The sequence below is a fragment of the Numenius arquata genome, chromosome 21, assembly GCF_964106895.1.
Source record: "Numenius arquata chromosome 21, bNumArq3.hap1.1, whole genome shotgun sequence".
In the NCBI taxonomy this organism is placed as follows: Eukaryota; Metazoa; Chordata; class Aves; order Charadriiformes; family Scolopacidae; genus Numenius; species Numenius arquata.
The window spans coordinates 5,032,339-5,047,031 of record NC_133596.1 but is presented as its reverse complement, the minus strand read 5'-3'; the positions used below and the strand labels follow the sequence as shown (position 1 = coordinate 5,047,031).

Below are 14,693 nucleotides of genomic sequence, written 5' to 3'. Positions count from 1 at the left end.
AGCCAAAAAAACAATGTTGGTTTGTGCATTCTTTAGATGTAAATGTACACAAGCATTCATTTATCACGCAGTTCAGATGACCACCGTCTCAAATCATCTCATCACTGGACTAAGCCGTGATTTACATTTGAGAGACGAAGGACACAAACTGTCGTTGTTCCCATCTGGCAACTGCCCGAGCGTGTTCGCCAGCTGAGGCCAAATGCAAAGTAAAACCGATTAACTTCAGCCGCCATCTAGAAGCGTACATGGGCCTTTCGCAGCAGAAACCCTCAGGCTGTGCACGAAGCACCACGGCACAGGTATTGCACTCCCGACAGTCATTCCAATGTCCTCTTCTCCAGCTTTAGCCTTCAAGGTCACCCCAATGTCCTGCCAGGACACCCCCAGGCCCTCCTCCCTCAGGTCTCACACAGCTCTTCAAGGTTGTTAATTAAAAAAACAGAAGAAGCCTCCATCCTCCACATTCGGCTCTGCCAGCAACCCAGCCGCCGACCGCTTCTCCAGAGACAGTTCCTAGAGCAATCTGCAGCTTTTGCATCAATTCTCATCTCTCTGAGCTCAGTCATTCCCTCAGAGAACCCAGGAAAGCCTTTCCGCCAGGCCAGGACGGTAATGGCCCATCGCCTCGTCGAGGTATAAAACGCCGTTCACTTCCCCAAAACGCTTCGTGCCCTTCGCTGTGGAGACCCCCGGACACCCGGGGTGGGGCTAAACATGCCCGAAACCCACCACAGAAACGCTTGGGCCGCTCATGGCGAACCGGCGAGGAGATGGCCGCCCTCCGCCGCCCTCTGTGAGGGGACGGGGCTGGCGCATGCGCAGATCCCCCCTTCATCCGGGTCACCGACACCCCCCCCCCGCCGCAGCTCCCTGAGGCGATGGGGGGGGGGGGGCGCGCACGCAGGCGCGTTCCCGCCGCCGCCCTCCCGCCGCCGCTCGGTCCGCACAGCCACCGGCGGGCGGTGCGCGCTCCCGCCGCCGCCCCCTGCGCGGCCCCACCGCCACCGAGGGGACCCCCGCCGAGGAGACGGTGAGCGCTCCCCCTGCTTCCTCTCGGCACCCCGCCGCCCGCCATCTGTTGCTCTCCCCGTCCCTTCAGCCGTTCCCCGCGCCGGGAGTCCCGTCCTGAGGTGAGGGGAGGCGGCCCGGCCCGGTGGCGGCTCGCTGGTGCCTCTGAAGCGAAGTCGGTGAGGCCTGGCCGAGCCAGGCTGCCGGCGGCGAAGTTGTTTTCTCCTTTAAGAGTTGCTCTTTAGGGCAGATATAGAAAAATTGGGTTGGGTTTTTAGTTTTTGTTTTTTTTTTTTTTCCCTTCTGCCTCCTGTGTATCACTCGCCGTGTGAGCTCTGAACTTGGGTGTCGGTCTCCCGGCCCCTGGGCTCGCCCAGGGCTGCTCTACCCTCGGCGGGTTTGCAGGCTTGAGCCCGAGTTTCTGTAAACTCCTCCGAGCAGATTTGGCTGTTTACGTGAAAATCGCCGCGCCGTTGCTAGTCCTTGTAAGTATTGGGGGTTTGTAAACGAGCTGTTTGTGTTTCAGCAGTGCCTGAAGAGCGGGTCCAGGCGATGCAAAGGTAAAAACACCAGCGCTGTCTGTACCGATGCTCTGATGGAGAACATCTTCTGCTCTCAATAGTGGAAGCTGCCTTTCCACAGTTTGCTTAAATTTCGGGAGATCTTAAGCTTTGTATGAAGTCGAAGAGTTTGCATTTGAGTGTTTCGGAGGTACCTGTCACCTGGTGTTTAAATGATAAGCAGGTATTAATTCTCAGAAGAACAAAGGACTTAGTAAAAGGTCTTATCCAAGTAGCTTTAGTTCTTGGGATGCTTTTAGTCCTGCTGTGCAAGGCCATTTAATCTTAAAATATAAGAGGGAGCAAGCGATCAGAAAGCTTACTAACAAGTATTGTCAGTTGTCTACACAACGATTTTCCTTATGATTTCAAATTGTTTATTGCAGTAAGAACTAGCTGTTTGTAATAAATAACTAGCATTTGTATATTTTCATTTGTATCAGACTATCTTACAAATAGGCATTTCTTAGATTCCAAGGAGGTAAGTGAAGTAATTCCCTTTTTGCACAGGGGAGCTGAAGCAGAGCTGCTTGGCAGTTGCACTGATAACCACATCGGTGTACATAGCAAACTTGGAGTATTTCTGCTTCTGATTTTATTGCTTTCTGATAATTGCACAATAAAATAGTTCAGCCTAGTCTGTTAAAATACCACTTCTCACAGTGCTGCTCCCAACAATACTTCTTAATTAGCATTCATACATCGGCCTTACCTGTCTCATCCTTATTTTGGGGAAGCTATAACATATTCTTGCATCGCTCAGTAACCGTGGTGTTTTGCTACTGATCTGGGTGAAGTCAGGAAAAACAAGTATTCTGTGAAAAAACTAGAATTAATCATGTAGGTTTATGATTTAAAAAATAGAACTATGAAGCATTCTTTTTTTTTTTAAACCAAAAAATAATTCAAGTAGCTTATATATATCGTTCAGTGCTTTCTACAGAAGCTTTTCAGATTTTGTTTTTATGTTAGCGAGAAATGCTGTACTGTAAATTATACAGAACTGTTGATCTTCTTGCTGAAATATTTCCTTAACTTTGACTAAGATTGCTTCTGTTAAATCACTTTCCCTGCAGACTGTTTGCAGGAATTCAAGGGAATGACTGCATTGTTCTCTGCAGCTTAATAGTGTACAAGTTTCTGCTCTTGTTCTCTAAAGGAACAAGATAATTCCTGGTAATTCAATTTTTGTTAGTAGTTGAGAAAACAAATGCCATCTATTTCATGGCAAGGGGGATGTTTCAATTGCCCCAGCTCTCCAGTATCGTTTACACACATCATTTGAGATCCGCGCTGCCTTTTTATGGAGCAGAAAATATCTCGCAGTAAAAGGTTTTGTTGCTGTATTTAAATGTTACAGCATGATGAATGTGCATATAATGAAACTTGAAGCCAGCGAGGCTGTTTGCTGTGTGCAGAGCTGGATATAGTGTGCCTAGACAGGTCTGTGTGTTTTCCATCAGGATTCTTAAACTTCTTTACAAATCTGAAGGGTGTCTCTTCTGGGCAGTAACGCATGCCTATGCAGAATTTGAGGTGTTTCATAATACCACAAATTGCTGTTGAGCAAAAAGCAGTATTTTCCTCGTATCAAGGGTATTTTTGCTGTAAAAGGTTTGCAGGGAAGATCTTTTGTGGTGAACAGAGGACAGGCCTACAGTGCAGGGTCACCAGGGCTGTCAGCTCAGCCCAGCTTCTGAGCAATCCTGCCTTGGTAGTTTGTTTGAATCTGTGTGCATTTTGAAGGTGGTGGGAATATGCAGATAACGGTAGCTGTTGATTGCCTGTTTCACATGGAACTGGACGAAATGAATCAGGACACAGAGGACTAAAGATGTAGGAACTCCCAAGTTTAATTTCTTTAATGTTTAGATGCTAACGAGACAGTTTCTCTCACTGTTTACCAGTCCATGCATGGTGAAAATCATAGTGGCCTTGTAGCCATCACTTTATCTCTGCCTACTTCATAGGTTACTTGAATCATGTAATGTTACATAAATTAAATCGTAAAAGAAGCTAGATCTTGTGGCTTTTGCGGTGGCTTTTTTCCCTTTTTTCTTCCCATTCTCTCTTACAGTGTCTGTGGTGTTCTGTGATACCTGAGCTCCTGGCATTTGTTTGCAAACATTGCAGTTGTTTGTTATTGATCCTTCTCCAATTCCCAAGTTGATTTGGCAAAGACCTTTCCTTAATTGTATTGTTTACCTGGCTATCGTTCTTGCCTTTTACTGCTCCATCTTCTGTATGTTGTCACCTTTTCATTTACGAAATTGCCATGTTCTGTTATGCCAGACAGACATGGAAATAACATGGATGTCTTTTTTCAAAATACAAAACAACAGTTTCAGAGTTTTGGAACTTCCTCATAAGTTCATCACTTTGAACTTAATTTTAATGCTCTGAACTCCTTTAACCAAATTTGGCCTAAGAAGGGAAAACTGGGATTATTTTTTTTTTCCATAGTGCATTCTTTATGTATATAAGTTGGTGTTTTAGAAAGTGTCTTTCATTGCTCTTTTTAACAATTTCAGTTTTATTTTATTTTCAAGCAGATATTTGCATGCTTTTCTCATTGGTGTGTAAAAGATTGTAATCAAGGAGACTATGCAAAGTCTCATTGTACAGAATATTAGCCAGAAATAGAGTTCAGGCATCTCATTTGTATAAATAAACCCCCAGATCTGCCTTCATTTTGTCCATCACTGCTCATTTTGTTTGAAGTGCTGTTCCTCTGTACTAACATACCAAACAGAGGAACATGTCTGTGGTCACTGCGGTGTTTAGTGTGCAGATTGCAGCTCCTTAAACAACATAATAGACGATAACAGCTTTAAAGGAGGAATAATGGATTCAGTTGATAATCTATGGATTAAATTCTCTCTCATTTTAATTGTGTTGTCTGATTGCACAGTACTAACAGAATGAAGAGAGGAGTACTACTGCAGGCAGTGTAAGTCACAGTACTTGTGCGCTCCGTTAATCATATTTTCTTGATGCTTTTGCCTCCCTCCAGTCTGCTTTGTTGACTTCATTTTGTAGTGTGTGAGGCTCAGACGGCCTGAACTTCTTAAAGCTCTTCCTAACGCGGCCAACTTGACCAAATTTTGTGTTGATCTGTATGTTACCTTACTTCCTGTCTTACTCACTGGTAATTTAAGTCATTGAATTTATATACCGGCGTTTCCAAACTCTCCTTTTTCTGTGCCACTTTTGCTCTCTTGCCTTGGTTGCAAGTCTCTTCGTTCTTTGATTGGTCTGAAAAGCAGGTTTTTGGAGCAGTCCTGTGTAGGTTAGGTGTTTCTTATTGTCCTCCGTGCTCCCCTCTGACGAGGAAGCTTGGGGAAGTAGAACCAAAGCCGGGACAAGGCTGTCACGTTGCTCTCAATTCTGTCTGCAAGTGGCTTGGCTTGACTGTAGGTGTCTGTGTCCTGTTGCATGTTGGGTTGATTAACCCAGAACTCTCTTGCAGTCCGTGCTGTTAAGCCAGATGGCGGCTTTTGTTTTTACTGTGTTGGCGTATTTTCTTTTCCTTTTTGCTTTCCTTTTTGCATGAATCAGTGAGCACAAAATATTAGGTTTCCAGCAGCTACATGTTTTCTTGCATTTACACCGTGCTTTCTGTGATGCTCAGGAGCATTTCCTGTGAAAATTTTGAAATTTGCTCTGTTGGGAAAATTTAGGCAGGTCTATGAATAACTTTGTAATGTTTTGACTGAAATTGTGACAGGGAAGTGGTGCAGGTACCTGTGCGTGTGCGCACACCACTTCAGGTGGCTTTTATGTGTCCACACCGAGGTTACGTTGATATAACTCATTTAACGTAGCATCACACCCTTTGCGTGTGTGTGTGTCTCATAAGTGGTTTGTAAATACTTAAAATAGGTATTAAGTATTTTTTTTTCTCATTTCAGGTGCTATTTCTCCTTAAGTACAAAGTGTCGAGAGTGTTTGGGTGTTGTTAATTAGAAGATTTGTCTTAAACCTTCTCCCATGAGTGAGCATGGATTTATGAGGGTTTTTTTAATCCATACTGGTTTCGGCTGATGTCATTTCTCAGTGACTGCTTGAAAAGCTAGTTAAGCAAATACTCAAATGAGATCATTGCCAATGAAACATAATATATTTACTTACCTTTCTTTTAATGTTATGTCACAAATTAACAACCCCTCCGAATCTAGATATAGTACAGTTACATGTTTTCTATCATTTGCATTAGAATATACAGTAGTGTGATAACCTCCTCATGATTTTTTCAGCAATAATAGAGCAAAGTATGCTCTATTAAAATCTCTTTTATTGTGTAAAAACTAGTTTGTTACCTTTTTTTCCTTCCTTGACATGTTTACTCAAGGCTGTAGATAACACTTACCTATGGGAAAGGCGTTCTCTGGTGCTTAGGAGATGGAGATGTCCTCACTTCAGGAGATCTTGGGTTTTGTTCCTGTGTCTGCCACTGGCTTGGAGAGTCTTTGGACAGATGCTTTAAGTTTGCTGAATACATGTAATAAAGATATTTCTTCAAATATCAGAAGACTTCTCTGATTACTTTGGAAATGCTTTTAACTTATTAAATAAGAAATTGGAATTAAATAAGAAAGTGGAAAGCGTGTCATGGAGAAAAGCTTCTAGAACAGTATTGTAATTCCTGATGTATGTCAGAGTAAAGGGAGGAGAAATTTCATTTACTTGACTGAGTGAGTTCCTTTTCATAGATTGAACAGCAGTATCTTTATCCCATATACAGAAATGGGATATGGTGCTTCTGTTTTGTGGATGAGAACGAGTTTCATGTTGATTTCTATGCTTTTCTGTAAAATTACTTGCTTTAAAGAAGAGTCAAACCAAGAAGATGTGTTGTCTTCACATTCTGTTTTGTTTGGTTTTCTTTTTGGAATGACAGACCCCTACTAGAAACTGGAACATAGAGTTGCTTTGGGTGAACGATGCTCAGAGATACAATGAAGTCCTGGAGTGACAGCCAGTCAGACCTCTACAGCAGTGACCAAGAAGAGGAAGAACAGATGATTTTTGGAGAAAATGAAGATGAGTTGGAAGAGATGATGGATTTAAGTGACTTGCCTACCTCACTCTTTGCTTGCAGTGTTCATGAAGCTGTGTTTGAGGTACAGGAAGAAAAGGTAAGGTAGAGACAGGCATATTTGGGGTGTACTATTGTAAGTATAGGTACATATTTGGGGTGTAATATTGTAAGTATAGGTATTGAACATTTTTGTCTGGATTTTCAGTTTATTACTGCTTATTATAATGGGGGGGAAGGGGGGAAACAATCTAAAGTACTTACCTGGTAAGCTCAGGTCAGAGTGAGTACAGTTACCAAAGAGCAGAAAATACTACAGTTCTCTGGCATTTGAAATCATTAATGGATGTACAGTACTTCTCCCGTGAAAAGCTCTTCTGATTTTTTTTTTCCTCTTTATCCAAGGTACCAAATCTAAGGGCAGATTTAAATAAAATCTGAAAGCAAATTTAAATTTTTTATTTGAGGCGAGGATTCTGTTAAAAGAGTATTAGGAATTCGCAGGATGTGTATTCTGACTTGAACACCTTGAAAGTGGCTTATAAAGACCTTATAATAAACTAAATCTTCTCTGGCTTGTAAACATTTGTATTCAGTCGGATCTGTACTTTCCCTTTGCTTCTAAGAGCATCGGGAATAATTATGTACACTACATGGGTGAGGGCAAATCAGAGGGGCTGATGTGAGAGCTTTGGTCTGTGGCTTCATCAGTTTCAGTTTACAAAAGTACTTGTATGCATATATACACACCACTTAGATATCTATACTTATATCTATAAATTGAATGCTTACTATGCAGACTTCTTTATAGTGCTTGGAAGCGTAGAGGTGCTTTGATACATTATATGGCTTTTATCTGTTGTATGAAATGAAGCTTATTCAGCCACTGGACACATATTTCAATCGCTTGATTTACTTCTGCTTACATCTCCTTTTAAAGGCTGAATGCACAGCAAACAGTTAATGAAACCAGTGGAAATCGTGCTGTGTGTACACAAACAGAAAGCAATTTGAAAATTTGTTGTGGTTTTGGGTTTGGTTTGGGGGGACACAAGGAGGGTGTTGGTGGCGCTCACAGTTTTGCTACCCAACGTTCTTTGAGTTGATTTGGTAACGCTGGCAAAGCTGGCAGCACTTACAAGCAGACTATCAAAATCAATCTCCCTCTTCCCTGATCTTGTAGTAGTCAGAACTCGTAAAAAAAATATGTTGCCTCGTTCTTTATGTAGGCACAAATATTTTGTGCTCAGCATTTTCATCTATGAAACTTCACATACATGAGTGATGATTAATATTCTTGTGAGGAGAAAAGGCTAAAAAGACACTATTGATCTGAAACCTGTATATTTAATTCTTATGAAGCGTTTTGCTTAGCTTCTATTTCTGCCCTAATTCTTTCATCCATTTTTTGGACATTTTCTAGCTATGTTTCTGGTTTGACTGTTGATTTGTTAAAGCAACACTTAAACATTAACAGTTCGTGTTGAATTGACTGTGAAGTTGTTGAATTTAATGCTCTCGGTTTCCACTTTTGTTTAAGTGTTTTAAGTTAAATACTTGGTACATTTACAGAGTAACTATAAGATGTCTAAGTTGGCATACATCTTCTAATAATTTTGTCTTTTATGTAGCATCTAAAAGTGTTTTCTCAAACCTAGTTCAAACAGCAAAAGGTGAAAAATTCAGAGTGAAAGTATGTATTGTCTGTTTCTCTAATGTTCGCCTCGACATTCTACAGATTGGAGAGAATTGCACGATAAAATATTTTTGTTAAAACTAACATGGGCATCATCTGAAGAATGTCTTCAGTCCTATTTAAAATGAAAGCCCTCTTATCCTGTAATTATTTTTAGAGGAACGAAGGCATCAACAGGATTTTTGTGAAGAGGTCGGTGTCTATTGGAATCAAGCAAATTAGCTATTGTCATTGAAAAGAGTTCTTAATGAAAAAACATTCCTTTTCTGCTTATTTGCTTGTGTAGATCTCTCTGAATAACAGTATTACCAAAATGTAGTACATTTTTATTTTTGTGGAGTGTTGTTTAGAAAGAATAGATTTTTGTCTCTTCCAAAGTAGTCTTATTCATTCATCCTGAGAATTCTGACATTTTCCTTAAGCACTCAGTACTTCAGTTTATCTAAAATAAAAACTGATTTGCATAGTATTTTTGGAGATGCTGGGGTGAAAGTCACGTGCAAGCACTGGTATTTTTGTTGGCATGTGCACTTTTGAGTAACTGTCGCTAGGTGGCAGTTTGCGTATAAGGAGTTCTACAGGCTCGTTCACATTAATGCGCTCTTGGAATTCAGATTTAAATGGTGAGACACAGAAGTGCTACACTGAATACAGATTTACAAATCGGGGTAACTGAGGGAAGTATGGAATGTACAGGTTTGGGCGATTAAGGAAATGAATGGGATTTGGGAGAGGAAAGTGAAAGGGAAATGTGTTTTCATTGAGTGAAAAAGTTCATTTTGTGTTTGGAGAATCTTTGTACTTCATCTCTAGGAAAGATTTGAAGCACTTTTCACAGTCTACGATAATCAAGTTACATTCCAGTTGTTTAAAAGCTTTAGAAGAGTAAGGATAAACTTCAGCAATCCAGAGGCAGCAGCAAGAGCACGGATAGAACTGCATGAAACGGACTTCAGTGGAAAAAAGCTGAAGCTGTACTTTGCACAGGTATTATGGAACACTAAGAGGTTGTACGTGTGTCCCTGTTTCTTCTTTATCCCACGTTTGCCCATGAGTTTAATTTGTGGTAAATATTGGAAGTTACCTTCAACCTCATTCTTCTACACTTAGATGTATTATTTTCACTTGTTGAGAAATTAATGCTTTTGGGGACAATTTTGATTTTCAGCTTGAGCTTAGAGAGCTGTAACTGGTATGGAACAGTTGCTGTGTAGTGACACCAACCACCTTCCCCCATACAGAAATGGAAATATGCAGAAAGAAAAGGGTGCAAAGATCTCTTTATAATAGGTGCCTCACAGGCATATTCTTCTCGTTGGATTAGCAGTTGCATGTCTCATATACAGCTACGTTGTCAGCACCTACAGAGGCCAATTTCTCACCTGCAGCGTTTCTCCAAGGCGTCATACCAAGAAACAACAAAAGCTGTACTACTTCATTTTTTAAAACTAGGCTGAATTAAGCATTGCTAATACAGAGAATGAGCATGCATTAATGGGGAACTAGACTAAATAAAAAGAGAATTAATGTTTGTCATCTTATTCTGTATTGCTTGGCTTTTGTCTTCAGGTACACGTATCCAGTGAAATAGGTGACAAGTCCTACCTCCTTCCTCCACAACCTGTTAAACAGTTCCTGATATCGCCACCTGCATCTCCACCAGTTGGATGGAAACAGAGTGAAGATGCAACTCCCCTGATAAACTACGACTTGCTTTGTGCCGTCTCCAAGCTGGGACCAGGCAGGAATATTTACCTGCTTTTTTTGGGTTACTTAACTTCAAAAAAAGTTATTGAGGGAATTTACCTACTTATCTTTTCTTTCTGTGCGAAGAAACTGAGTCTGTCTTATGTGGTGTTTCTTACTTGAATCAAATGCTTCATTATGTTTTTTACTTAATTGGTTAATTGATTGAAAGTATAGCACCGAACTGGATGGTGCGGTGCTAGCTGCATCACATCCATTTATTGAATTTTGTCATAGTCTCAGTATTAAGTAGCAAACAAGAAGAGGATTCCTGCCCCCCAGTTAACCCCCATTTATATACAGAGCATGACATCTACGGTATGGAATATTTCATTCCATTGTTCTGTCCTTCTATGGGAAGCTGAAGAAAAAGTCCTTAAATAGTGTAAATATCACTTAGCAACACCTAAGCCCAGCAGGTAATATTGACATTCCTTTCACAGCAATCACTAGAAACAAAATTAACTCTTTCCCAGCTGAGACCAGGACAGATGGCAATAAACGAATATTTAGTTGTGTTACTGCAGATATTAAGGAGTTTTTGAGATAAAGTGGCTTAATGCTTTTCCTTGGGGTTGTTCTTAGCCTGATTTTTGTTTGCTGCTCTTCAGGGGAAAAGTACGAGCTTCATGCAGGAACAGAATCAACTCCTAGTGTCGTTGTCCACGTCTGTGAAAGTGAGACAGAAGAGGAAGACGAAATAAAAAATCCCAAACAGAAGATCATGCAGACACGGCGTCCAGAGCCACCCGCAACAATACTGAATGAATCTAAAGCGTTTGACTGTACACTGGAGGTAGGGGGTACTATGCACTGTTAAATTCTGTGATGCTCAAGATAGTATCGAAAATCAGACACTTAATGAGTACGTGTGTTGATGTCTGTACTGCTGCTATATGTTATGTATAGCGACAACAGATTTTACTTGTAGTTGTCTCTCATGTTCAAAATTTTGGATGCCAATGCTCTGAAAAGCACTTTAATTTTAGGGACTAGTCCCCCAAGTGTAGCAAATCCACCTGACTTGAAGTAGTGAAAAATAGGAAGTCTGCTTGTGGTTTTTTTTCTTCTTTTGTTTATTTGGTTTTTAAGATGTTACCCTTTTCTTTATATTGTACAGTGTGATGTACCAAGTGCTGAAGTAATCTCTTACTTACTGTCACGATTGGATTCAAGAAAGTTCATTGTATAGCAGTTAAAAGCTGATCTGTACTGGTACAACAGCTTCCAGTTAATATAGTGTTAAATGTAAGTGAAACGTATTCTTAATGCTAAAATTCCTTCCCAGCTAGTAATCTCCTGAGGTGAAGATTAATCTTGGCTTTTCTCAGAAATACCAAGTATGTGTTTTTAATTTGACATGAGGCACAAATACACGTATGGAGCTAAATTCAAGTAGTTTTGGTAACTACGCAGAGAGGGTGCAGGAGGAGGAGCCACAGACCCCTGAGAAGACAGAGTCTGGGTCTGTCACCAGCGCTGCTGCTGCTGTCTGTGATGGAACACTGACAGGTACAGTCGTTTGCACTGACACCTAATTAGGAGTGGATTACAATACGTAGAGTGAAATACAGATTCAGCTATTGAATGTGTTTGTCTCTGATCCTCTCTGAAAATAAGGTAACGTTTGTTTCTCTACAGTCCTAGAGATGGCCTACGTTTATAAATTAATTCATTGACTGTTATGTTATGACAAGTTATATTAGGAGATAAAACATCTAGAGTTAATTTTTAACTTGTGCTCCTAAACTTCTCCAGTCTGTTTCCTATTTTTTTAAGACAATCGGTTGCCTGGCTTAGCCAGTTTATGCAGTTTCAGCCCTTATTTGCTGTTGTTCATTCAGACTTTTTCTGTGTGACATCCTGTCTGTCTGATAGAGCATCTGCTGCTTTGGTGACCAAGATGCATCTTTTAAAATACAGATCTTTTAATTTTGTGATCTTGTGTTAATTGTTTTAGTAGGAGGAAGATATGCTTCAGTGTAATGACATACGCTCCTATGCTTTTATGCTATTTTATAACCAACCTTTTTTAGTCTAGACAGATTCTTCTTTTTTCTATTTAAAAGAATAAAATTATTCGTGAACAAACCAGGCTGCTGATGTTCGTATGTGTAAGTCATTCAGAAATTGGCCTTTTACAAATTCATTTTAGTGTGTTTCAGTCCTACATGATGTTTCAGTCCACATCCTACGTGATGTGCATATTGAATTTTCAGAAGTGTTTTCAGTTGATTGACGGCGGAGAGAAAAAGTAATGGTCATGAATTTGCTGTGGGCTTGGTAAATGTTTTCAACTCCGTCTTGTGCCAGCTCGTGATCCCTTCCTGCCACCAGCTTCAGTTGCAAAATGGGATCCTGCAGGCAGGTCCTGGTTCCGGAGGCAGGAATAGTATATATTAAAAAGGTAGGAAGATGGTTTTTGTTCATCTTGCCTCCACGGGCATGATGTTTATGTATCTCTTCAGGTATTAAAATCACTTGAAGTCTGACTTCTCTGTCTCACTGTTCCATGTTACTAAAAAGAAAAAAAAACCAAAAACCACAACAAAAAATCTTGTATTGTTCATCAGGCTTGTGTATTTTTAAAATTCTAGAAGTCCATTTGGGATTTTCTGTGGTGTTTATATTTTGTTAATTGTTTAATTTCTACCCCATTGTAGAAGTTGCTGTAGGTAGGAATAAGTGGAAAACCTTCAGAAACAGTTTTATAACACAAATCAAGCAAGTAACGTTGTCAATGTATCTTGTGTAAAATGTATAACAACTTGCATTCCTACATCTCTCACTGTGTAAAGACACTTAAAATAAAACCAATGCAGTGCCATTCACATGTGGTTTTTTAACTGTATTCCATATTGGCCCAAGTTTGATATATGAGTTTTCTGATGGTATTGTGTGCTTGTGTAGTAGTGTGAACGGTTGAGATAGTTCATGGTTTTCCGTAAGCAAATTGTCGGAAGAATAATGCTGAAGAAGTTGGGGATTTTGAAAGAAAAATCCTGGGAAGTGCTGGGCTGAAGGAGGGACTGAGAGGGTTTTTATGGTGGTTTGGGGTGTGTTTCCCTCACATGAATTTTGAATGGGAGTTTGACTGTTGTGGAGAGAATGTTCTGTTTGGGCTGCAGTACTGAGCTCTGTAAGTTTTTATTGTAGTAAAGATAAATAATTAACTTGTTTCCAAAAATCTCCATTTCCACAGGAAGGAAATGGTCAGACTTTATACAGAACATTCAGCGTGTGCATTGATCAACAAAACTGTAAAACATCAGCTTGTTGGACTGCAGGTGCCTTTGCCGGCAGGTTCCCCTCTCTTCCTCAGATGAGGCAAATTTCGGCAGTAGTTTTTGTGTTAGCCAGCAGAGGGAGGCTGGGTGCCCTTCTCCCAACACTCACTGGCGCAATATAATTGAATTATATTAGAAATGCTACAAAATCACATTCCTTTACTGCATGTGGAGCCGTTCCTTGTGTCTGTGACAGTGCCAATATAATGGGAGACTTTTTGTCTGGCGCAGTGTCTGCCCTGGAGGTGGTGTCGAAGCCAGGGCTTCACCGGAGCCGGAGGGAACGAGGTGCCTGGCTCCTGGCAAGGACTGACACGGGTGGGTGAGGAGGAGGCAAAGCAGAGGCTGTACAGAAAGGAAACTTGAATTTAGGCATCGATCAATAACAGAAGTGATTCTACCCCACTTCCGTTCTGTCCATAATCTCCAGGGTGACAGAGCCTTCCTTGTAAAATGAATGAAATTCAGGTTTGCTTTTTGTACTCCGTGTGATGATTCAGTAATGACCATCAGAACCTGTTTCTTCTAATCACTGACCTGCTATTAACAGAAGTGCTATTTTTAGAAGTAGGCTTGCACAAAGGCACCAACTCAGCCCTTTCTGAGCTTGCGCTTTGTATAAATAAATATCCCAAATTCCTTTAAAGCATTCTTCTCGAGAGGCAGACGAAAAAATGTATGGTCTTTTCTTTGGGCAGTCTGACTGTGTATTCTGGAGAAAAAGTTGCCAGAGGTGCTTTGTTTTTATTTATAATAGCTAAGAATGGCCCCTCTTTTTGCAATCCTGTGATCACTGCTTCCCCCCAGAAAGACCTCATGCATAAAATGCCTCCTGCTTAATTTATTCCCTGAAAGGTTGTATTTCCATTTCTGTCTGGTTTTGGATTTCCCATCGGTTTTAGCCCAGAACAGAAGATTGTCTTACGAATCTTACGCTTGCTGGGTTTTGTTTAATTGCTCTGCTTAATGTGTAAAACTCGCTAGGAGGGGTTCACGGTCCGGTGTGCTTTTAATGTGGAAAGAAACCACGGCCAAGCCTCATTCCCTCGGAGAAAAACGCAGAAGTATTTCCTTTACTGAACCAAAGGGGAGGCGCACACCTGGCTGGCCCTGTGAGTCTTTGTTCCTGTGTGGGCTTACGCGGCACCTGCAATCCATCATTGTGGGGCTCCTCCGTTCTACAGCCGGAGGCGCGGAGAGCCATCGAGGGAACAACGCGGGAGGGAACTGTGCTCCTTGACACCTGGGAGGAATGTGTGCTTAGGCAGCTGTTTACTTTTGTGCTTAAGTAGCTGTTTACCTTTGTTCTGAGCGAGATGAAATACTTTTTCTCCTGTAGCTATTGACTGAAATCT

At 41.0% G+C, this 14,693-nt stretch overlaps 1 protein-coding gene across 6 annotated transcripts; it reads left to right on the top strand.

Moving 5' to 3' along the window:
- Positions 1-897: 897 nt before the first annotated feature.
- Positions 898-12,881, top strand: RCAN3 (RCAN family member 3). Of its 6 annotated transcripts, none has more exons than XM_074161952.1 (5): positions 898-1,033; positions 6,472-6,709; positions 9,119-9,292; positions 9,875-10,046; positions 10,663-12,881. In XM_074161952.1, exons 2-5 carry the CDS (start codon positions 6,515-6,517, stop codon positions 10,869-10,871), a joined length of 750 nt encoding a protein of 249 aa, XP_074018053.1. In that variant the 5' UTR covers positions 898-1,033; positions 6,472-6,514; the 3' UTR covers positions 10,872-12,881. The 6 variants fall into 6 exon arrangements, with proteins under 6 accessions (XP_074018053.1, XP_074018054.1, XP_074018055.1 ...); XM_074161953.1 differs by having other exon boundaries at positions 932-1,133; XM_074161954.1 differs by lacking the exon at positions 898-1,033 and having other exon boundaries at positions 6,515-6,709; positions 9,905-10,046; positions 10,663-12,875.
- The last annotated feature ends 1,812 nt before the right edge of the window (positions 12,882-14,693 follow it).